Source organism: Podarcis bocagei, assembly GCF_964188305.1.
Source record: "Podarcis bocagei genome assembly, chromosome: 13".
NCBI classification, from domain to species: domain Eukaryota; kingdom Metazoa; phylum Chordata; class Lepidosauria; order Squamata; family Lacertidae; genus Podarcis; species Podarcis bocagei.
In genome coordinates this window covers 840,815-864,962 of record NC_138138.1, presented here as the reverse complement: position 1 = coordinate 864,962, position 24,148 = coordinate 840,815, and the positions used below count along the sequence as shown (strand labels likewise).

At 48.6% G+C, this 24,148-nt stretch overlaps 1 protein-coding gene across 1 annotated transcript in view; it reads right to left on the bottom strand.

Annotated features, from left to right (window-relative positions):
* Window positions 1-351: 351 nt before the first annotated feature.
* Window positions 352-24,148, bottom strand: part of LOC308571960 (solute carrier family 2, facilitated glucose transporter member 5-like) — a 37,172-nt gene continuing 13,375 nt past the window's right edge. Inside the window, exons 9-13 of the mRNA XM_081167615.1 lie at window positions 6,977-7,084; window positions 6,113-6,214; window positions 4,099-4,174; window positions 2,125-2,252; window positions 352-585 (exon numbers count right to left, since the gene is read on the bottom strand). Coding sequence (XP_081023741.1) covers window positions 367-585; window positions 2,125-2,252; window positions 4,099-4,174; window positions 6,113-6,214; window positions 6,977-7,084 — 633 coding nt within the window. The 3' untranslated portion in view covers window positions 352-366. The remainder of the gene's footprint in view (window positions 586-2,124; window positions 2,253-4,098; window positions 4,175-6,112; window positions 6,215-6,976; window positions 7,085-24,148) is intronic.

Sequence of the window (24,148 nt, the reverse complement as noted above, 5' to 3'; positions counted from 1 at the left end):
CACCTCACGTCCCCCCAGAAATCTGTGCCCGGAGCCATGGCCTCCCACCCACCCCACACTACCCCCCTTTTTTGTGTCATTCGCTAAGATGTCGAATTCCCTCCCCACGGCGATGTGCCTGGCATTATGCAGTTTCTATCAAATGTGGAAGACGCACCTCTCTACTTGGGCTTTTGACCCTTGAGGTGTGTTATTTCTCGGACCCCACCTAAGTTTGGAGCCCACACTTTAGGGTGGAGGGTGGGCAATGAATTAACCGAGGCAAAACCTCAATACTGGCGTGTCAACGGTGCTGAGACAGCTGATGGACAACCGTAGAGATTCCCTTGGGATCATGGCTCGAATATAAATGTTTATAATCAAATTCTACACGGGGTTTTGCCCCTCCCCCAACGCCCGCCTGGTGTTTCTCCTCGGCATTCGCTCCATCTTGTTGATCTGCCTTTGGGCCACGTAGATGGGCAGTTGCTTCCTGATTTCCAGAAAAGTCTGGTGCGTGGTTTCTGGGATCATCTTTAAGATGAAAAAGAAGGTGGCAGCACATATCGGACAGCAGATGAGGAAGCTGAAGAATCCGATGTATTTCTGGAAAGGAACAGGAGCAGCAACACACACAGAGAGAGAAACAGGGCTCAGCAACATGAGTCAAAAAACTGAGTTTTAAATGTATTATAAACATGCAACACCAGATGGCGCTGTAGAGCAGGAAACTTTTCTATGTGATTTTACATAGAGGGTTTTTTTTTCTTTTGTTATAAAGATTTAATTTTTATGACTTATCTATAGTGGGTTCCCCCCCCCCCCCCGTGTGTAGATCCACCCACAGAAAGGCATAAGCTTATTAATTTAGCACATTATATTTCCCCAGTGCTTTTTTCCTTCAAGGAACTCAAGGCCGGGTTATCTCATAGAATCATAGAATTGAAGGTTTGGAAGGGACCCCCTGGCAAGGGTATTCTGGTCCCACCCCCTGCTACAGTGCAGAATTTACAGCCAGAGAATCCTCTGACATAGCTGGTTCCACTGTCGACAGTTCTGCCTGATGTTTACCTGGGATATTCTTTCTTGCCATTTGACTACATTAGTTTGGGCCCTGTCCTCTGGAGCAATGGGGGGGGGGGAGAGCTTGCTCTGTATTCTATGTGGCAGCCCTTCAGATATTTGAAGATAGCTACCAGATGACACTTGAGCCCAACTCTACAATTCTCTGTCAGTGCTCTGTCTTCTCTTATCCAGGCTAAACATACCCAACTCCTTCAACTGTTCCTCATAAGGCTTGGTTTCCATCTCTCTCTCTAGTAACACCCCAGAAGGGAAGTTTTGGGACCAGGTGAGGGTAGGCGTGGAATGTGCTTTCTCCATCCTACCTAAGGTGGGAAAGGTCTATGGCCATAGGCCTAGCCAGGATTTAGGGGGCAGGGAGAACACCTACCTGTCATCATCCTCTGTCTGGCTCTGTCTAGCAGATTCAGAATGAAATGTCTCAGCAGCAGTTGTTTTAAATTCCTTTCTTTTGACCCCAAGTGCTCGGGGGAAAAATCTGCCAATATTTTTCTACAATTTATTCTTTTACTTAAGTATTTTTATTTAATTACTTGATTTTGGGGGGAGGGGAGGAGAGCTCCCCCCCCCCCGGCTATGCCCATGGCTGGGGCAAATTCAATCCCTGGCAAGTCCAGGGGGAACTGGGAGCGGCCCCTTCTCTGAAACCTTGGAGAGCCACTGCCAGTCCGTGTAGACACTACTGGCTTGATATAAGGCAGCTTCTTATGTTTGTATTCAACCCTTTACCTAGAATTAGGAGGACTAGAATCTTACGTTTTGTTTTGTTTTTTTACAGGAAATACCATAGTTCAGTGTCAGAGCATCTGCCTTGCATGTAGAAGGTGCTCAGTTCAACCCCCGACGACTCCAAGTAGGACTGAGAAAGACTCCCTGTCTGAAACCCTAGAGAGCCTCTGGTAGTCAGTGTAGACAGTGCTTAGCTAGATGGACTAGTGAAGGACAAGGCAGCTTCTTAGGTCCTCAACATCCTTCTGCATGCCAAGCAGATGCTCTACTGCTGAGCTACAGCCCTTCGCTGTAGAAGGTTCAGAACACCCACGGACCACCAGAATCACTCACCTGGATATTGAGGAAGGTCACAATGCTGAAGAAGTTTAGGAACCAATGCACAAAACCCCCAACCACATAGGCTGAGGACCGCGAGGACTGAAGGAAAATCTCTGCTATTATCAGGTTGGGAAGAGCACCTGTGTAGAGAAAAGAGTTCACTGCTCGTTGGGAGGAGATTTTTTTATTTTTATTTTTAAAAAAGGGAACTATTCTTAAAGTGGTTTAATCTTGCCTCTGTTTAGTAACTGCTTAACTGTTTATATATATGTTTATATATATTCTCAGGGCCGTTCACAGGATAAAATACAAGGTAAAAACGCAAGTAAATAGTTAAAACAAAAACAACAAAATAACACACACACACATCTCATGCATTGAGGTATTTTGTTGGGGCCATTTGTTGTTATATATTTTTTAACCACAAAGAAGATTTTTAAAAAGTTTTAAAGTTGGGCCATAAAGGTAAAGGGACCCCTGACCATTAGGTCCAGTCGTGACCGACTCTGGGGTTGCAGCGCTCATCTCGCTTTATTGGCCGAGGGAGCCAATGTTTATCCACAGACAGTTTTTCCGGGTCATGTGGCCAACATGACTAAGCCGCTTCTGGTGAACCAGAGCAGCGCACGGAAACACCATTTACCTTCCCGTCGGAGCGGTATCTATTTATCTACTTGCACTTTGAGATGCTTTCGAACTGCTAGGTTGGCAGGAGCAGGGACTGAGCAACGGGAGCTCACCCCATTGCGGGGATTTGAACCGCCAACCTTCTGATTGGCAAGTCCTAGGCTCTGTGGTTTAACGCACAGCGCCACCCGCGTCCCTTGTAAAGTTGGGCCATACTTTGATGCTTATTTTCTACACCACTTTGTGAAGTCTCCCCCCTTGAAAAGCAGATTAGAAACCTTTCAAACAGTCTTTAATACTATAAAACCATTGGCCTCAAAATGGCATTCCATTTTTTAAATGGTTTTTTCATGTAAAGTGCTACAAACTACTTTTATTCGGAGATTTTCTGAACATACCATTAACAAACATCAACAGAAAACAGGATCGTGGGACTTCTGTGGTTCACTACGAAGCCCAGTAGATCAGTGTTCTTCAGTCTTAGAAACCCATCTACTATTATTTTCATTATTCTTTTGTACCCTGCTCTTTCCACAGAACCTGGGACTCAAGGGATCTTACAAAACTGTAACCTCATATTTAATCCCATTACGTTAAACCATGGGTAGGCAAACTAAGGCTCGGGGGCTGGATCCGGCCCAATCGCCTTCTAAATCTGGCCCGCGGACGGTCCGGGAATCAGCATGTTTTTACATGAGTAGAATGTGTGCTTTTATTTAAAATGCATCTCTGGGTTATTTGTGGGGCCTGCCTGGTGTTTTTACATGAGTAGAATGTGTGCTTTTATTTAAAATGCATCTCTGGGTTATTTGTGGGGCATAGGAATTAGTGCATACATATTTTTCAAAATATAGTCCGGCCCCCCACTAGGTCTGAGGGACAGTGGATCGGCCCCCTGCTGAAAAAGTTTGCTGACTTCTGCATTAAACTGTAACGGGATTAAAACAATGAAAAAACAAAGAAGCCCAAAATCTGTTAAAATGCAGATAATAAAAACACTAAAAACACTACGACCCTTTCCTTAAAAACAACAAAACAGTCAGTTCCCAAAGGCCTGCCAGAATAAAACAGTCTTCACCTGCCAGTGGAAGGACAAGGAGAGAGTCGGCCTAACCTCACTGGAAAGGGAAGAGTTGCTGGGATCATGAGGGCTGCGCTGTTTTGTAAGAGTTTTTGCTGGCACTGTGTTTTTTATATTGCTGATCTACACCTGACTCTGGCTCCTGACACACTGTAGTGGAAGGGGCTGAGGATAAATAAAGGCTTTGGATGCCTGACCACCCTCGGTCCTGGGAAACCTTTTGCTCTTCACATCCTGCGCCTCCTCCAAGGAACTCTGCGTATCACCTGAGCACTTACTAGGTCCGACGGCATGTCCCATGAGGAAAATATTGATGAGGAGCGCATTGACGTAAGACATCCACAAGGCATCTCCCTGTTGGAGAGAGTTGTGAGAGCGTGTCAAGCTTGCTAGGTTTGGGCAAAGCGCTTTTGATGTAATCGCTGATGTTATTGGTCAATCAGACGCTGTTTACTCATGAGAGATCACTTCCCATTGGGAAGAATCCAGAGGACAGTGGCACTGAGTTGTGCCCAAAATGAGTTGCGCCCACCACATGTGCATGATGTCACACGCACGACACCCCTCCCAACCTGGCCAGGCTGACTTGGCCTGCGAACATGCTTCACCCTGCCACATCCCTGGCGATTCTCAAAAGGACGCGGTACAGCCAAGCATCTTCGTCCTGGTGCGTCCTCTTGAGGATTGCTGCAGGGTTTGGGGGAGGCCTGGCCCCCTTCTTGAAAATGTGCCAGTGCCAGAGGAGCATCTCTGATGGGATAGCAAGGGAAAGATCTGGTCCTTTTTTAAGCACCTTGTGCTGCACAGAAGGGTTGTTAGAATCTTCGGTCCTGTATACCTGATGGTCCTGTATACCTGAAGGAGCGTCTCCACCCCATCGTTCAGCCCGGACACTGAGATCCAGCGCTGAGGGCCTTCTGGCAGTTCCCTCATTGCGAAAAGTGAGGTTACAGGGAACCAGACAGAGGGCCTTCTTGGTAGTGGCGCCCACCCTATGGAACACCCTCCCTTCAGAGGTGAAGGAAATAAGCAGTTATCCTATCTTTAAAAGACATCTGAAGGCAGCCCTGTTCAGGGAAGTTTTTAATATTTAATGCTGTACTGTTTTTAACACTTGATTGGGAGCCGCCCAGAGTGGCTGGGGAAACTCAGCCAGATGGGTGGGGTATAAATAAATTATTATTATTATTATTATTATTATTATTATTATTATTATTATTATCCAAACCAAATATGACATTTTGATAAAGGTATGGTCCCCACGTATCAACTGTGTAAATAGGAGCGATGTTAATGCGAGGCCTCGATCACTCACACTCATTTATAGAGAGCTGCTACCTATTCCAAGGCCATATCAGCCTTGCTCCACACACCCTCCTTCAGTGTGTTTTTGCCCAGCTGGAAATGTGCTCTTTGAACTCTGATCATGCCTCTTGCATGCCTGGATAGAGGCGAGAGAGGAGTTTGGGAAGGTGTGTGCAGAAACCAGCCTATTCTACAAAGGCAAATGATGTGAGTTCATTGCTCAGCCTACTTTTGCTTCTAGCCCCACCCACCACTGGCATGCAGTTTTTGGTCTGCAAAAAGTCCCAGACTTAGCTCAACAGTTTAGGTGAAATGTAGAATGCCAGCACATGTTTTAATTTTTTTAATAAAGGTTTCAAGATACAGTTGTACCTTGGAAGTCTAAAACCAAATTGCAGCTTCTGATTTGCTGCAGGAATCTCCTGCAGTCAATCAGAAGCCGTGGAAGCCCCATCAGACGTTCAATTTCCAAAAGAATGTTCGCAAACCGGAACACTCACTTCCAGGTTTCTGGCATTCAGGAGCCAAAACGTTCAAGTTCCAGGGTGTCCGGGATTCAAGGTACGACTGTAGTGGTTATAAACTGTTTAAATAATTTCATTGTTTTATTCCTATTGTGAAACTCTGAGGGCTTTTTTAATTTAATGAACAAGTGGTATATAAATTTTGTGAAAGAAATATGCAGTTGACAGCTTCATCTGTCTGCGGGCAGGTGGATTGCAGAGGTGGGGAAACCCAACATGCAGTATGCACCAGGTGCCTCCTCTCTGGTGTGCACAGCAATGTGAAAACACAACTTGAAACGCAGCAGAAGAGAAGCGACGTTGCTGCATTTCAAAGTATTAATGCGTATACAGAGAAAGAGCCATCAAAAGGAGTGATGCTCTTTCAGTTGCTAGCGTGCACATAGCCAAGGAGCAATCGACGGAGTAACGCTTGGCTTTCGAGGACATCGGTGCTTGAAGAGTTCGGGAAAAACCAACCAACCTGAAGTTCAAGGTTCATGGTTAATACGATGCAGAGGATGGTGCACATGCCAAAAGCAAGGAGCAGCAGGAACTTTCGCCCCATTGAGTCAACGTAAAATATCTAGAGAATGTAACAGCAAGGGAAAGAAAGCATGTGAAAAAGGAAGGACGCAGCACTCAGTCTCAGCTTAACCAACCTTGCAGGGTTCTTAGTAAGTTTAAAATGGGGGTGAGAGAGAGGGCTCAGAAACAAACGGGTGGGTCTTTTACCACCTCACCTTGATAGAGAACAGGGAGCCAAGTGGGGCTGTGTGTAGTGAGAGTATGTATGAACTTTGGCTGGTGCTGGAAGCTGGACATACAGAAGAACATACTGCTCTATACTAGCCTTGGTGATCTCCCTGGGAACCTCACGAGGAGGCAAGATCTGTTGGAGTGTCAATGCTGTGAGCCCCTCCCTCCAAAGCTCAGGCCAGGTAGGCCAGGAAAGGCTGAAAGCCTGGAGAGCTGCTGCCAGTCAGTGTGGACAATACAGAGTTAGATGCACAAAGTATCTGACTTGGTATAAGGTGCCTTCCTGTACAGTGGTACCTCGGGTTAAGTACTTAATTCGTTCCTGAAGCACCACTTTAGCTAATGGAGCCTCCTGCTGCTGCTGTGCCACCGGAGCACAATTTCTGTTCTCATCCTGAAGCAAAGTTCTTAACCTGAAGCACTATTTCTGGGTTAGCGGAGTCTGTAACCTGAAGCGTATGTACACTGTATCCCTAAGTGCTGGCACAAAACTGCTGCTAAAGTTTGCAGCGCAGGAACATCCTTTGGAGCAGACTGAGCTTTGAGACTTTAAGGGGCAGAAAAAAAGGCGAAAGTAAGGCAGGCTTACCCCGACAAAGACTGAAATGATGGCAACGCTTGATGCTAAACGGATGTATGGGATATTATTTAGGTCAGTTCCTGTAGACAGGTAGATTCTCTCTGTATAAAAGTATACCTGAAATGAGACCAAAACAACTGAGACTTTTAGCTTACTGGGCGATGGTCCTGTGGCTGACTCAGGGTTTGGAGGCACTGTCTACAAAATGAAGCCTAAGATCCTTTCTCTCCAACTCCAAACTAGGGATGGGAAAATTTGTTTCTTTTCCAGCCTTAAATCCAGCTCTTCACATTTCTTCTGCACAGACAAGAACTGTTTGCAGTTGCCAACAAACATAGGCAGGCAATCCTCTGAATCTCTGGCTATATGGGAATCAAAGGTCACTGCAGTCGTGCCCTCAAGGGGTGGGTGTACCTACTGTAGCACCCTGCTTGTGGTTAACGCTTAGCTGGAATGAAATATTCAACGCAGCAATAGAGAAATTAAAATAATTATTTATTTGTCAGACAAATAAATGAGAGGCACAGTGGTATATGGTTACCAAGCTCTGGCCTGGCTCCTGCCATTATGGCCAGCCCTTATATTCCCTTAATCCAGCCCCCTTTGCTCCTCCTTTGGCTGCCTCTGTCCAATCAGCCTGGTTGGATTTCCTATTGGCTGATTGCTAGAACCAATCACAAAAAGATACACCCATATCCTCCTGTCCTTATATGGAGGACAAAGAGCTATATATTGTTACATCTATAAATGACAAATAAGTAGTAATATATCTTACATGTGTCTCAACAAGGAATCTTAATTACCAGCTCACCTCTTGCCCTCCTTGCCCTATTGCCTTCTAAAACAAATGGTTAATCTTAAATTTTTATCTTAAACATATGTCAAGGATCTTGAGTTTCACATCAACATTGAAAGATATCCTTCATTTGAAGGTTCCTAAACAAATGTCTGACAGCTAATATATCAGGACAGCCCAGATGGCGTCTCTTTGTCTAGCAAGAGGGCTGGGCTGGTGTCTGACTTAATTCCAGGATAAATACAACTCTTTACAACTATATGAAATAAGAATCTAGCATTTCTAAATCCTTTGCATAATTACATTTAAGCCAATATATTTAATACACAACACAGATAGCCTCTTAAAAGGAATAAGGCCTTTTTAAAGTAGAGAGAGAAAGAAAAAAGAACTCAGTTTAAAACAGTTTCAGAAGAAACCTCTTTAGTTTACATTCCCCCCCCCTTCAGCCAGCTGCTTCAGCCAGCTGCTTTGTTTCCATTAGCTCTTCCCAACATTTATTGAAACTCTCTCAGTTTAAGAAACAGCTTTAAAAAGACTTCCCAGCTAGATGCTTCTCCATTTGGTCTTGGCCTTTTTAACCTTAGAAGATCTGGCTCATTTTACTGGGAGGCACATTGGCATCATTTTACTATTTACTCATTCCTAATCATGTTTATCTCTGCCTTTTTTATCTTCTATAACATGTAGGGTCAGTGTCCTTACTCTCAGTCTGTAATTTCAGCTTTTACGACTTTGAGATTTGTTTTCTGCTATCAATCAAAAGGGGCCCCTTTGTCTAAGAGGAAGAAAACACTGTCAGTATTTTCTTAAGCAGCTAGCCTTCTTGCCTGGCATGAAACTTTTGAAAATCTAAGCCCTCTTTAATATACAAGTCCTGATCAAACATTAATAAAATGCAGGCTTATGCCTGATGCCTCATTCCCCCCTTTCAAGCTCAAGGACCTTCGTCCCAAGTGTCCTTGATAGCTTGACCTTCATCATGTTCCTGAGGTAAAGCTCTGTATAGGGCCATGATATGAGGTAGAGTTTCATTTGAAACCATCTTGCTAATTGTACTTCTAAAACATGAAATGATACATGGCATCATACATAAAACCATTACCACTACTGTCAAGAAAAACAAGCAAGACAATAGTATCCCTTTGAGTCCTGTGACATTAGGTAACCAATTGGTGAGCCATCCCATATCCCATCCTTCCCATGTTTGTACTGGGACATGTGCTATATTCTCCATCTTTGTGGCCAACACACGGATTGCCTCACCATTATCTGAAATGTTAAAGCAACAGGCATTCCCTGTCAAGTTCAAGACTCCACATAGGCCTCCCTGCTTGGCAAGTACATAATCCATTCCCATTTTCAGCTGTAAAATGGCGGCTCTACTTTCATCCAACTGTTGTGCAATAAGTCTCAAACTCCGGGCCGTTGCATTGGTTACAAGTTCCACTACTGCTTGCAATCGAATTATTCTGTTTAGATTATAAATAGGATCCCGTGCCCCTTGTATGAGCTCACCAGGATTCCAGGAGGCAGGATCATAATAGGCTATAATGCGCTCTGGTGGCCAATCATCAGTACCGCTCCAACTTTGGGTACTTCCTCCTGCTATATGAGAAATATCAGCGTTTCTTCGTGTTCGCTTGGCCAAATTAGTGGGCATAATCCACATTGGTGGTAATACCCATCCCAGGAAACAAGTCCCACTCCATTTGGAGGGGAGTTTCTTGTATGCCCATTCTCCACATATCCACCACAACCATCGGGTCTGAGGTCTTTGGTACGTGGAGTACAGAAGGCGAAATAGCAAAAGAGGTAGAGAGTTCACAGTGCAGTATGTTAGATTGCCTTTTTCTGTCACAGTTATGTTCCATACCACTTTCCATGCATGAATAAAAGGAGGTGCACAGGGCAAGGCATTCCGAGTTCGATAGGTAGTATCGTGTGCCCAGGTATTCTTAATATTATCCCAAGTATAGTGACAATGAGAAGAGCCTATCATAGTAGAATCAGCTGCATCTGATGATTTATGTACACAGAATTCCCCTTGTACAGGTATAACTCGTAATGGTTTAGTTGAGTTCCATCCGGGGAAATTCTGTACTTCTGTTTGGTGTGGTATTTCGCTTACCATACCAATGGCATCTAATGGTATCGGTAATAAGGGCATACCTCCCTCTGAATCATCTGGCCCGAGAGAGCAAACAAGGCAATTGGTCCTATTTGCAACATTGGCTACCATTTCAGCTAAACCTACCCACATATTGTGGTCATGGCGGAATCCATATTTAGTCAATTTGGTCAGATTCAAGGACCCTTCCCCTTCCCAAGGGATCAGGATTAATAATAAAATCATGTTGATGTCTAGCATATGCATTCCTCCCACAAAAGATTACCTTATTGTGATAGCAAATAAATATTAGTCCCAATATAATTCCCCCAGTGACAGGAATGGGGAACCACCAAGACCAAAACATATATCCCGAGGATCCCCAATGAGTAATATCTGATAATTGTTCCACAAGGGGGTGGGCAGTCAATTAATTGTATAAGAGAATCTTTCCTTTCACAATCGCTGGTTCAGATGCTCCTCAAGCTTCAGGCGTGCGCAGGTCAGCCAGCTTCCAGGTTGTGGCTGCAGCAGGCCGGTCGTCAAATGTTGCCCGTGACCTAGCCCGTTCCCGGTAGGGCTAGATACAGGGGTTTTTGGAGAGAGTCAGTTTAAGAGGATTAGAGGGGTCACCTTTGCACGTCCAACTGCCTTCGGATTTCTTCAAACGGGAGTGATGAATCCAGGGGGTCACCTCAGCTACCTTCACCGCTGTTGGAGTAGAGAGCAAGACGGTGTAAGGTCCACGCCACTTAGGTGCAAGTGGATCACGTTTCCACTCTTTCACCCATACGCTATCGCCAGCCTGGAACTGATGAATCGGCTCGGCAATGCTGCACGGCGTGCGCTCGAGGGCCCACCTGTTAAGAGAAACAAAAACACGGGAGAGAGATTGCACTTGTCCCTGTGTCACATGGTCTCCTATTTGTTTAAGATCAGCTGAAATATCCTGAACAAAGGAGGGCGGTCTCCCATACAGGAGCTCAAAAGGTGACAACTTAAGTCTTTTTGTGGGTGCACACCGAACACGAAACAGTGTTATGGGTAACACATCTACCCATCCCAATCCCGTTTCCTGGGTTAATTTTGCCAATTGGGTTTTCAGAGTCCGATTCATTCTTTCAGTTTTCCCTGAACTCTGAGGCCTATAGGCTGCATGCAGTCTCCATTTCACTTGTAGGACTCGACATACTTCTTGTACTACTTGATCAATGAACGCTGGCCCATTATCACTTCCAATGCATCTAGGTAACCCAAACCTCGGGATCAATTCAGTCAGGAGTCTCTTAGTTACCTCTCGTGCCTTTTCAGTTCGGGTGGGAAAAGCTTCAACCCATCCGGTAAGAGTATCTACAAACACAAGGAGATACTTGAATCCCTTAGAAGGGACCAGCTCTGTGAAGTCCACAATTAGGCTTTCCATGGGGACATATCCCACATGTTGGATTCCAGGAGGTTGTACCGGTCCCTGCCTGGGATTGTTTTTAGCACAAAGAACACATTTCTGTGAAATGCAAGTTGCTAATTGTGATAGGTTAATAATATACAACTTCCGACTGAGACTCTCTCTGGTTGCAGTACCGCCAAGGTGAGTAGATTCATGATAATTTCTTACAATTGTGCCTGCTAGATGATGAGGTACATAAATCCTATTGTCTGGCAGGATCATCCAACCGTCCTTCACAACTGCTCCTTCCTGTTCAGCCCACTTCCTCTCTTCTGGGGTATAGTGAGGTTTAACTTCTTCTGGAACTACCTCTGGTATGAGGGCTGCTATAAATCCTCCCACAGGCTTTTGGGCTGCCTCTCGGGCTGCTTTGTCAGCAGCATGATTTCCTCTGGTTATTGGATCCCTTCCTCGTCCATGACCTTTGCAGTGCATTACAGCAATCTGTTCTGGAGCCCATACTGCTTCTAACAGGATTTCTACTTCAGGTCCATATTTCAAGGCCTTCCCGTGGGCTCCTATTAGACCTCTTTCTTTCCATAGAGCACCATGTGCATGCAGGGTTAAGAAGGCATATTTAGAATCAGTATAGATGTTTGCCTTACATCCGGCTGCCAATTGCAGAGCTCTAGTTAAACCTATAAGTTCAGCTTTTTGTGCTGAGGTGCCAGCAGGCAAAGCTTCAGCTTCCACAACTTCCTCATTGGTGACCACAGCATATCCTGCTCGTCTGGCACCTTCATGCAGGTAACTGCTACCATCAGTATAATATACAACATCTGGATTTTTCAATGGTTCATCTTTCAGATCGGGTCTACTGGAATAAACTTCATCCATTATTTGGAGACAATCATGTGATTCTTCATCATCTACCTCTGGTAGGGGCAGCAAAGTCGCTGGATTGAGCATATTCACTACTCGTAGATGAATCCTGGGATTTTCACACAATAGGCCTTGGTACCTAGCCATCCTTGGGTTCGTTAGCCAATAACTACCCTTATATTCCATGAGTGTCAGAACAGCATGAGGTACATTCACATACATCGTCTGGCCGAAGGTAAATTTATCAGCTTCTTTGACAAGGCTTGCAGTGGCCGCTACTGCCCTTAGGCATGGAGGCCATCCTTTTGCTACTGAGTCCAATTGTTTTGACAAATAAGCTACTGGACGGTTCCAACTTCCTAATCTCTGGGTCAGGACTGCCGCTGCAATCCCATTCTGTTCATGTACATACAGCTGAAAGGGTTTTTCCGAATTAGGCAGTCCAAGGGCTGGGGCCTCCATAAGTCGTTGTTTGATAACTAAAAAGGCTTGTTGCTGCTCAGGTCCCCATACGAATGGGTCCTTTTCTGCACCTCGAGTGCTTTCATGTAAGGGTTTGGCCAGACTGCTGAAATCAGGTGTCAGAGCTGCTTGAAGATCCTAGCTCACAGAGGATCACGCTAGCCAGCGATCATTGAGTAAAAGTCTTTATTGAATTACAGTTTCCATTCTCACGCTGCTGCGCGCAAACTCTACGTCTAGTAGCTAGATCGGCGAAGCTCCGTCTGAGTCTCCGCCCCGTGTGCACCAACTTAATATCCTAGCCTTGCTCCACCTTTTCCGCCTGACTGTCCTCCTCTGGGTCCCTCTACCCCCCGGGGCTTCTTCCTTCCGGGATTCTTCTGACGCTGACCCGGACCCTCCTGCCTCCTTGCGCCGGGCTTTAGGACCTGGTTCCCTTTCGGGGCTGCTTACTGCGCCGCCTTCCTCTGCATTTGAACTTGGCGCGCGCGCCCAACCTTCCACCTTCCTCTTAACCGTTTCTTCGCTCCCCGATGGAGGTGTGGCCACTCCTGACTCATGCCCTCCCTCCTGTGGTGAGCTGCCAGCGCTTCCCCCCTGGCTCCCTTCCTCTTCCCTGCTTCCTGGCGGTGACGCTGGTCCCGATTTCCAGCTGCTCCCCCCTGAGTCCCTTCTGGCTCTATCTTCCTGGGGTGCCCCCCTTGACTCCCCCCTTGCCCTGGCCACTGGTGCTCCTTTCTGTGAATCCTCTGATTCACTGGAAAGACTAGGAGATCTCGGGTCGTCGTCATCACTCATCTTTTCTTCTGCCTCCTCCCCTTCGCTCTCTGTTTCCTCCCTTGCCCGTGCCTCTGCTCCTAAACCCCTGACATCCATCCCCCCCTCGAAGCCCCCCATTCCCCCCTCCCCTCCTTCCGGTGCTGGAGCTGGGGGCTGCTGTTGCAAAGGGACGAACGTCGGATATCGGTCGCTTCCCGTGGCGGGCCTCCATCTGAAGTCTTCCGGTTCTTCCTCCCTGCTCTCGTCGACGACGGTCACCTCCGCTTCCATCTCTGTGCCGCCGTGCTCGAAACCAGGGTCGTCCCCGAAAATGTCCATGTCCGTCTCTCCCTCACTTCCTCCTGGCGGCGTTGCTCGTCCTGAGCATTCCAGCCACTTTCTGCGGAACTGCTCCTCTGGCCTATCGTCCCACCAATACGAGGGTTCTGAGGCGGATCCCGAGGGTGACCCCTCCGGGGAACGGACGTCTCGTGTCGGTTCCTCGTCCGAGTCGAACCCCCGGAACGTGCTGGCCGAAAGCGTGGGCGTGAAAAGCCAGTCGTCGAAAAAGTCTGCTGGCATAGGTCTATGTGGGAAGAGGGCATGAAACTCGTCTTTGAGCAGAGGTTCGTCTAAGGCGTAGCCCGGCACCCAGCTGTTCGCACTGGCCGGGGTGCCCTCCTTGGCGAGAAAGTATTCTACCCCCTCTTCCCCCCATCTGGAGTCCAAAATCTCCGTGACTTCGTTGATGCGCTCCTTCTGTGCCACTCCCGCGTGCCCTGTTCTGTCTCTGGCCGGACTCGGCGCCGTTCCGGGTTCCTGGAACCTGTGCGGTGCCTTGTAGGGAGTGAGCACCGATCTGTGGAATACCGGATGCATTCTGGAACCCTCCGGAAGTGCCAGTCTGAAAGCTACCGGGTTGACCTGTTCTTCGACTTGGTAGGGCCCCAGTTGCTTATGCCCTAGTTTCTTCTTGGCCAACGACCTGGCCGGCACTGCGTGGGCTGCTAACCAAACCCAGTCTCCCACGTGGAGCTCTTCTCCAACCCTTCTGTGCTTGTCTGCTTGTACCTTGTATGCGTGCTTGGCCAGCTCCAGGTGGCGCCTCAGCTGATCGTGGACTTCCTGCAGCTCCGACGCGAACGCATCTGCTGTCTGCGGCTCCCCCTCCCCCATTCTTTCCAGTCCCGGGAAGGTTCTGGGGTGCCTCCCGTTGTTGGCGAAGAACGGCGTGACCCCCGTGGACACGTGCTTCGTGTTGTTGTAGGCGAACTCGGCAAGCGGCAGGTAATCCACCCACGTCGCAGGCTGTTGATTTGCATAACATCTCAGGTACTGCTGCATGATGGCATTGACCCGCTCCGCTTGCCCGTTGGTCTGCGGGTGTCTCGCCGACGCCAGGTTGATCTTGACGTTCAGGAAGCCCATCAGCTTCTGCCAGAAATTCGAGATGAACTGCCGCCCCCGGTCGGACAGAATAGACCGTGGCAGACCGTGAACCTTGAACACGTGGTCTATGAACAGTTTGGCGGTTTGCTCCGCCGTGGCCACCTTAGCACACGGAATGAAATGGGCCATCTTGGAAAACAGGTCCACCACCACCAGCACTGCCGTCTTGCCCCTTGAGCTGGGCAGATCCGTGACAAAGTCCAGGGCCACCCTTTCCCAAGGTTCGACCGGAGTTTGCAGCGGTTCCAACAGTCCGGCCGGCGGTCTGTGCACTGGTTTGGCCCTCTGGCAGGTGTCACACCTCGCCACGTAGTCTGCGACCTCCCCTCTCATTCCAGGCCACCAGAAATCCCTGGCTACTAATTCCACCGTCTTCTCCTTGCCAAAGTGCCCGGCCGTGGGCGCGTCGTGCAGCTGCTGCAGCACCTTGGCTCGAAGTTCGTCTCCCGGCACGTAGATGGCCCCTTTACGGATGAGCAATCCATCTCTTAGCTGGAAACCGTCGGCCGCTGCCTTGCCCCTTTGCACCTCTGCCATCTTTGCTTGTGCGAAGGAGTCCCCCTGCAACGCTCGTCGCACCGCCTCTAGGTCCACGGTCGCCGCGGCGCACGCCCACACTGTCGGTGCGAAGATGTGCATGGCGGCCGCTGGTGTTGCGTCCTCCAGATACTGTGGCTTACGGGAGAGAGCGTCTGCCATGATGTTGGTGTCCCCCGGGACATACTCTATTCGGAAGTCGAAGTTCGCAAAGAACTCAGCCCAACGTATCTGCCTTTGGTTCAGGAACTGTGCCGTGCGCCAGTGCTCTAGATTCTTGTGGTCCGTGCAAACCTGCACCGTGTGCTTGGCGCCGATCAGAAAGTGCCTCCACGCCTTGAACGCTGCGTGAATGGCCAGCAACTCCCTGTCCCATATGGTGTAGTTCTGCTCGGACTTGCTGAGCTTCCTGGAGTAAAACGCTCCCGGTCGCCACACCCCCTGCGGGTCTTTCTGCAGCAGGACCGCCCCCACGGCTCTGTCCGAAGCGTCTGTCTCCACCCTCATCGGCTTGCTGGGGTTGACATGAAGCAGCTGCTCTTCCGACGCGAAGAGACGCTTGAGTGCCTGAAAGGACTGCTCCGCCTGCTCTGTCCAAATGAACTTCTTTTTCTTGGAGCTAAGCGTGTCAGTGATGGCCGCCGTCTGCATCGCGAAGCCCTTGATAAACTTGCGATAGAAGTTCGCAAAGCCGACAAACCGTTGGACCTCCTTCCGGTTGCGCGGGCTCTTCCAATCCAACACCGCTCGAACCTTGGCGCTGTCCATGGCGAGCCCCTTGTCAGACAGCTTGTAGCCCAGAAAATCCACCTCCGGCACGTCAAATTGGCACTTCTCCAGCTTGGCGTAGAGCCTATGTTGCTTTAGCCTGCTCAGCACTTCCTTGACGTGTTTGTCATGCTCCTGCTGCGACTCCGAAAAGATCAGGATGTCATCTAAGAAACAGACGCACGTCTTGTAGAGAAGTCCCGCCAACACGTGATGCATAAATGCTTGAAAAACGTGGGAGCCATTTTGCAATCCAAAAGGCATAACTCTATATTCGTAGGTCCCCAGTGGCGTGAACATGGCTGTCTTCCACTCATCACCCTCCCGCATGCGAATGAGGTTGTACGCCCCCCGCAGGTCCAACTTGGTGAACACTCTGCCCTTCCGTACCTTTGCGAGGAGGTCGTCAATTCGGGGCATGGGGAAGTCCGATGGCCTAGTCACACTGTTCAAAATCCTGTAATCCACTACGAGTCTCTTTTGGGGCGTGTCCCGCTTCTTAACAAAGAATACGGGACTGCCCCCCACTGCCTTGGACTCCCGGATGAAGCCGCGCTGCAAATTATGATCAATGAACTCCTTGAGTTCTTGCAGTTCGTCCTCTGACATGGAATACAGTCTCCCTTTAGGCAGCGCCGCCCCCGGCAGCAGGTCAATTTTGCAGTCATATGGTCTGTGAGGGGGTAGCCTGTCTGCCTCCTTCTCGCAGAAAACTTCCAAAAATTCAGCGTACTTGTGGGGAATCGCTTGCAGCGTGCCTAGCAGCAGTTGTGACTCCTCTTCCTCTCCTTCCTGCCTGGGCACGATGCAGTGTTCCGCACAAAAGGAAGAGCCGAAGGTCAGCTGCCTCTGGTACCAAGCCATCGTTGGGCTGTGCTTGTCCAGCCAACTCATGCCCAATACAACGGGCGTGTCAGATAGTTGAGTGACGTTGAAGCTGATGATTTCTCTGTGATTCCCAAGTCGCATCACCATTGGTGGCGTCTGCTTCACCACTTGCCCCCCGAGCAGCTCCCTGCCATCCACCGTGACAACCTGCAGGGGCAGTGTGGCCGGCAGCAACTGCACAGCGTGCCTGTCGACAAAGTCCTGCCCTATAAAGTCCGCATTGCTGCCTGAGTCAATGGTGATTGGCACGTCTATGGTGATTCCATTGGGCAGCTGGAGAGATGCTGTGAGCCTCACTACTGGTTTGGGCGGGAGGGGGTTCACGGGCTGTAAAATCTCTGGGGACTGCGTCACTAACACGTCTGGCTGGGCCCCAGTGCCTCTTCCTCCAGCCAGACTGCGTCGTTTCCCTGCTGTGGTCCTCCTTGCTGCGTTGCTGCAGTCACCATTGCTGAGGCTGCAGTGAGCTTGTGGGGCCTCTGGGGACACTCTTTTGCCATATGCCCTGGTTCCTCACAGACGTAACACTTCCTGTTCCCTCTAGGAGGCTTCGCTTTCACTGCTGCCGGTGCTAGGGCTCTGGTTGCTGACTGAGCCCTTGCACCTCCAACCTCCATAGGTTCGGCTCCTCCTCCTGGCGGAGGCGTGGATTGCGCCCGCGCTGCTTCTCTGGGAAGGAAGGAGGGGCCCCCGGCTGGTTCGCGCCCTCCACGCCCTTCGTCCTTGCTCCACGGACGTCCTTCCAGCCTCACCCCCACTGCCAGTGCCCTCTGAACGACCTCCTGGGTGGTTCGGGGTCTCTCCCCCCTCGCGATCTCATCTTTAATCGAGTTGTGCAGCCCTTCCCAAAAGAGGTCTCTTACAGGAGCCGAATCTCTGTCCCATTCCAGGGCACTGACCAAGGCGAAAAAGCGGGCATGATACTGCCTGACGCTGGCCCTCCCTTGTCTCAGCCCATGCACCTCCTTCCGTGCAAGATCCACGTCAATACTTGATAAAAAGCACCCATCCATCGCTTTAATAAAGGCATCCGCATTCTGGAGCGCCGGATCCTTATCTCTCCATAAATTGCGTAGCCATGCTTTCGCATCCCCATGCAGATGGGACATGATGAACCCCACTCTCTCTTGTTCATCTCTAAAGTCTTTATGCGGCAGTTGCAGTGCGCACAGTACGTCGGCTCTAAAGTTGGGATACTGTTGCAGGTTCCCATCGAAGTGAGAGACCAGCCCGCCTGCCCGTCTCGCCAACCCAATTCCCTCCTGCCGGGGTGTCTGCTTTGTCAGCACGTCTAACCTGACCTGGAGATCCCTGCAGGCGGCAGCTGCCTCCTCCTCTCTCTTCCTGGATGCGAGAACCTCGGCGTTCAGTTGTGCCACTGCTTTTCTGAGGTCCTCTATCTGCTGCTCAGCCGTCATGTCGTCTGCCGTTCGTGAGCTCGCTAGTAGGCACCTGTTTCTCTCCCCTCCTCGAGGCTGTAGATGCCCACAATGGAGAGACGGAGCTTACTGTCAGAGCTGCTTGAAGATCCTAGCTCACAGAGGATCACGCTAGCCAGCGATCATTGAGTAAAAGTCTTTATTGAATTACAGTTTCCATTCTCACGCTGCTGCGCGCAAACTCTACGTCTAGTAGCTAGATCGGCGAAGCTCCGTCTGAGTCTCCGCCCCGTGTGCACCAACTTAATATCCTAGCCTTGCTCCACCTTTTCCGCCTGACTGTCCTCCTCTGGGTCCCTCTACCCCCCGGGGCTTCTTCCTTCCGGGATTCTTCTGACGCTGACCCGGACCCTCCTGCCTCCTTGCGCCGGGCTTTAGGACCTGGTTCCCTTTCGGGGCTGCTTACTGCGCCGCCTTCCTCTGCATTTGAACTTGGCGCGCGCGCCCAACCTTCCACCTTCCTCTTAACCGTTTCTTCGCTCCCCGATGGAGGTGTGGCCACTCCTGACTCATGCCCTCCCTCCTGTGGTGAGCTGCCAGCGCTTCCCCCCTGGCTCCCTTCCTCTTCCCTGCTTCCTGGCGGTGACGCTGGTCCCGATTTCCAGCTGCTCCCCCCTGAGTCCCTTCTGGCTCTATCTTCCTGGGGTGCCCCCCTTGACTCCCCCCTTGCCCTGGCCACTGGTGCTCCTTTCTGTGAATCCTCTGATTCACTGGAAAGACTAGGAGATCTCGGGTCGTCGTCATCACTCATCTTTTCTTCTGCCTCCTCCCCTTCGCTCTCTGTTTCCTCCCTTGCCCGTGCCTCTGCTCCTAAACCCCTGACATCAGGTATCCATAGTCTACAAAACCCTGCTGTTCCCAGGAATCCTCTGAGTTGTTTCCTTGTGGTAGGTTCCTTGATAAGGCAAATAGCTTCTTTCCTCTCTGGTCTCAATGCTCGTTGTTGGTGTGAGATGTCAAAGCCCAAATATTTGACCTTTTCTAAACATAACTGTGCCTTTTTCTGGGAAACTCGGTAGCCAGCTTCCCAGAGCAAGTGGAGCAGTTCCTCTGTACCTTCTTTACAGGTATCAAAATCCTTTGCTGCTAGTATAAGGTCATCTACATATTGCAGAACCACCTTTTCTCCAGGTATTGAGGGGTAACTTGTTAGATCCTTCGCCAAGGCAGTGCCAAATAAAGTTGGGGAATTTTTGAATCCCTGGGGCAATCTCGTCCAGGTTAGCTGGCCTTTTGTTCCTGTTAAAGGGTCTTCCCACTGGAAGGCAAATATAGGTTGGCTCTGTGGTGCCAGCCGGCAACAGAAGAATGCATCTTTCAAGTCCAATACAGTAAAAAATGTTGCTTCTGGTGGGATCAAACTCAGCAGGGTGTATGGGTTTGGTACATTTGGGTGCAAGGTCTCGATAGCCTGGTTTACGAGCCTCAAGTCCTGCACTGGCCTGTATTCATCTGTCCCAGGTTTTCGAACAGGCAAAAGGGGTGTGTTCCATTCTGATTGGCAGGGCTTAAGCAGACCATATTTTAATAGGCGGTCCAAATGTTTCTGGATGCCCTCTGCTGCTCGCCGGGGTAAAGGATATTGCTTTACAGATACAGGGGTAGCCATAGGTTTTAAGGTTACTACAATTGGAGCTATATTCTTGGCCATTCCTGGTGGGCTATTTTCGGCCCATACTCCTGGTGGCACCTGTAGAGTTCGGAGGAGCTTGTTTAACTCTGTATCCAATGTGGGTTGGACTTGCAGGGCTGACATTAGGCGCCATGATTGTTCCTTAGGTACTGAGAGGGAAATTATTCCTGCTGCCTTTGATGGCAATTTCATTTCTGGACCTCGAGGAGTGAAGGTGATTTGGGCCTGCAATTTGGACAGCATATCTCTACCTAAGAGAGGTATTGGACACTCAGGTATATACAAAAACTGATGGGTTAAACGATGTCCCCCAATCTGGCATTCCAAAGGTTGGAGGAAAGACCTCTTAGCTGACTGACCAGTGGCACTTTTAATGACTACACTTTTGGATGCCTTTTTCTGCAATAGTTCTGGGAGTACTGAGTATTCAGCCCCAGTATCAATCATAAAGTCTATTAAATGGCTTCCTAATTGAATCGTGACCGTGGGCTCCTGGAAGGCTAACTTTATGGAGTCCGGTCTTTCCTAGTCTTGGGTAAAATCCTCCTCTGCCAGTCCAATGACATTGTCCCTACTCCGTCCTTGTCCAGGTCTCTGATATCTTCCATCTCGGATCATTCCCCGTCCCCGTCCCTGGTTTCTTGGGCCGGAGCCTGGGCCTGGGCCTGGGCCTGGGCGTACTTCTTCCAACCTCAGGGGTTCAGGACATTCCCGCTTCCAATGACCCTCCTTCTTGCAATTCGCACATTGATTCCTTCCCAGTGGTGGATTCCTTCCCCGCCCTCTTCCTCCATTTAAGGGGCGGTAGTCTTGCTTCACTGCTGTGGCTAGCATTACCATCTTTTCCTTCTGCCACTTCTTCTTCTCTTGTTTCTCAGCCTCATCCCTATTCCGATAAACTCGGCGTGCAATGGCCATAATTTGGCTCATCAGCATCCCTTCCCATCCTTCTGATTTCTGAATTTTCTTACGAATGTCAGAAGCGCACTGGGCCACAAATGTAGCAGTAATCATTCTGCTGTTTTCAGGGGCTTCAGGGTCAAAAGGAGTCCATATACGATAGGCTTCTTGCAGCCTCTCTAAAAAGTCTCCTGGACTCTCATTTGGTTTCTGTTCTACTTCTGAGACTTTAGACATATTAGTGGGCTTCTGGCATGCCCTGCGGATACCTTGCACAAGCGTCTGGCGGTAGGTGGTAAGTCTGGCCAGGTGAATTACATTGTTTGGATCCCAATTAGGGTCTTCCAAGGGAAAGTTGTCTTGGAGATGACGGTCAATATTATAAATATTTCCCACTCTGGCCTGCTCACGCAAATATATCTGTGCCTTTTCAATTATGTCTCTCCTTTCCTCAGTGGTGAACAGAGTATTCAGGAGCTGGCGGCAATCTGTCCAAGTAGGACTATGAGTATTTATTATTGAAGTCACCAAGTCCATCATAGCCTGAGGTTTTTCTGCAAAAGATGGGGTGTGTGTTTTCCAATTCATCAGATCCGTAGTTGTGAATGGAATGTACTGGAGGGTCGAAGTTCGAGGTGGCCGTGGTCCGAGTTGCCCGTTAACCAGCACAGGCTCCTCAAGTGCATCAAATACTCTTCTGAGAGGGGCTACTACGTGATCTTTCTCTTCGCTTTGCTCTAGGGGCCTCAAATCATAGGGGATGGTATTTGTCCCAAGGCGTTCTTTTAGCAGCTTTATACGCCTGGCTGTATTGCTTGCTGACCGATTAAGGTCTCCCTGTAACTTCTGTAATAATTCTCTAGGATTTGGATGTACAGGAGTTTGGGGTAGGCAATCAGTTGTTTCACTAAAAGAGACTGTAGATGGAGTTCTACTGGGACTCACAGATGGAATAACCACTTCTGCTTGGGCTTTATTATAGGTCTCCAATGCCTCCTGAAGATATTTATCATAATCTATCAAGGAATCAAGTTCTGTGACTCCAGCCCCATTATTCATTCCACTTTCTTGCCTTGGGGTTACAACTGGTGGAGTGTTTGGATTAGGCTCCCTTCGATGTGGAGCATAGGGTGGAGGTGGAAGCAGCTCTTCCTCTGGTCCCTCAAAAATGGGTTTGAGTTTATTTGGCAAGATTCCTTTCCTAGCTTCGGCTTTTACAGCCAATAATTTGCATCGTTGGACTTTGCATTCCCTTATCCATGGAGGATTTTTATTTAATGTGCTCAGCCAGGAATCTATATATGAAAATTGTTCTGGGCACCCTCCAATTTCTTTGGCGATGTTAGACCAAAGTTTGCTTACTAAATTTATATCAAAGGTTCCTTGAGATGGCCATTCAGTATTTTGCTTTGGCCACTCTAATTCACATAACGTTCTCAGGCGCTCTGGCGTCATTTTGACTCCATATGCCCCTGAGAAGGCTTTCTTAAAATTATTTAACATACATTCAAGAGGTGTATTTTCCCCTTTTGAACCCCCAACTCCCATTGTATGGCCCTGTGAAGTATCCACTCAGTCACTCACACACACGCTTCGTGGGTTTCCTTGCCTGGTGAAGTCGCCTTACCAGGAACCGAAGTACTGCCCACTCCACACTCAGGTCAGCTACAGATTGCTCTGTACTTTCTCACACATACAATGCGCTAGATACTTCACCACACACTACCTCCCATTCTTCCCTTTTCCCCCACCAGATCACCATCTGATGTATCCAACCACCTAGCGTACTCAGTTCCCACTTACTGAGACGCAGAAGTTTGATCAAGACTTCTCTTCCTCCCAGTTAATTGGAGGGCCAAAAATCCCTTTGTGCACTTACCCTTGGTTGGTTCCGTTTCCCCCCGGTCCGTCGCCGCCAGTGAGCAGGGTATCAGACAGACGAGACTTCTGCGTCCCCCCTGGAAAAATTTACCAGTGCGCGCTTGGGTAAGCAGTTTAGAGATCCTCTCTCTTGTACCCTGCCCAATAGGGCGAAGGGGCTGCGTTCCAGCAGACCACTTATCCGAGTCACAGGAGCACCATAAAATGTAGCACCCTGCTTGTGGTTAACGCTTAGCTGGAATGAAATATTCAACGCAGCAATAGAGAAATTAAAATAATTATTTATTTGTCAGACAAATAAATGAGAGGCACAGTGGTATATGGTTACCAAGCTCTGGCCTGGCTCCTGCCATTATGGCCAGCCCTTATATTCCCTTAATCCAGCCCCCTTTGCTCCTCCTTTGGCTGCCTCTGTCCAATCAGCCTGGTTGGATTTCCTATTGGCTGATTGCTAGAACCAATCACAAAAAGATACACCCATATCCTCCTGTCCTTATATGGAGGACAAAGAGCTATATATTGTTACATCTATAAATGACAAATAAGTAGTAATATATCTTACATGTGTCTCAACAAGGAATCTTAATTACCAGCTCACCTCTTGCCCTCCTTGCCCTATTGCCTTCTAAAACAAATGGTTAATCTTAAATTTTTATCTTAAACATATGTCAAGGATCTTGAGTTTCACATCAACATTGAAAGATATCCTTCATTTGAAGGTTCCTAAACAAATGTCTGACAGCTAATATATCAGGACAGCCCAGATGGCGTCTCTTTGTCTAGCAAGAGGGCTGGGCTGGTGTCTGACTTAATTCCAGGATAAATACAACTCTTTACAACTATATGAAATAAGAATCTAGCATTTCTAAATCCTTTGCATAATTACATTTAAGCCAATATATTTAATACACAACACAGATAGCCTCTTAAAAGGAATAAGGCCTTTTTAAAGTAGAGAGAGAAAGAAAAAAGAACTCAGTTTAAAACAGTTTCAGAAGAAACCTCTTTAGTTTACATTCCCCCCCCCTTCAGCCAGCTGCTTCAGCCAGCTGCTTTGTTTCCATTAGCTCTTCCCAACATTTATTGAAACTCTCTCAGTTTAAGAAACAGCTTTAAAAAGACTTCCCAGCTAGATGCTTCTCCATTTGGTCTTGGCCTTTTTAACCTTAGAAGATCTGGCTCATTTTACTGGGAGGCACATTGGCATCATTTTACTATTTACTCATTCCTAATCATGTTTATCTCTGCCTTTTTTATCTTCTATAACATGTAGGGTCAGTGTCCTTACTC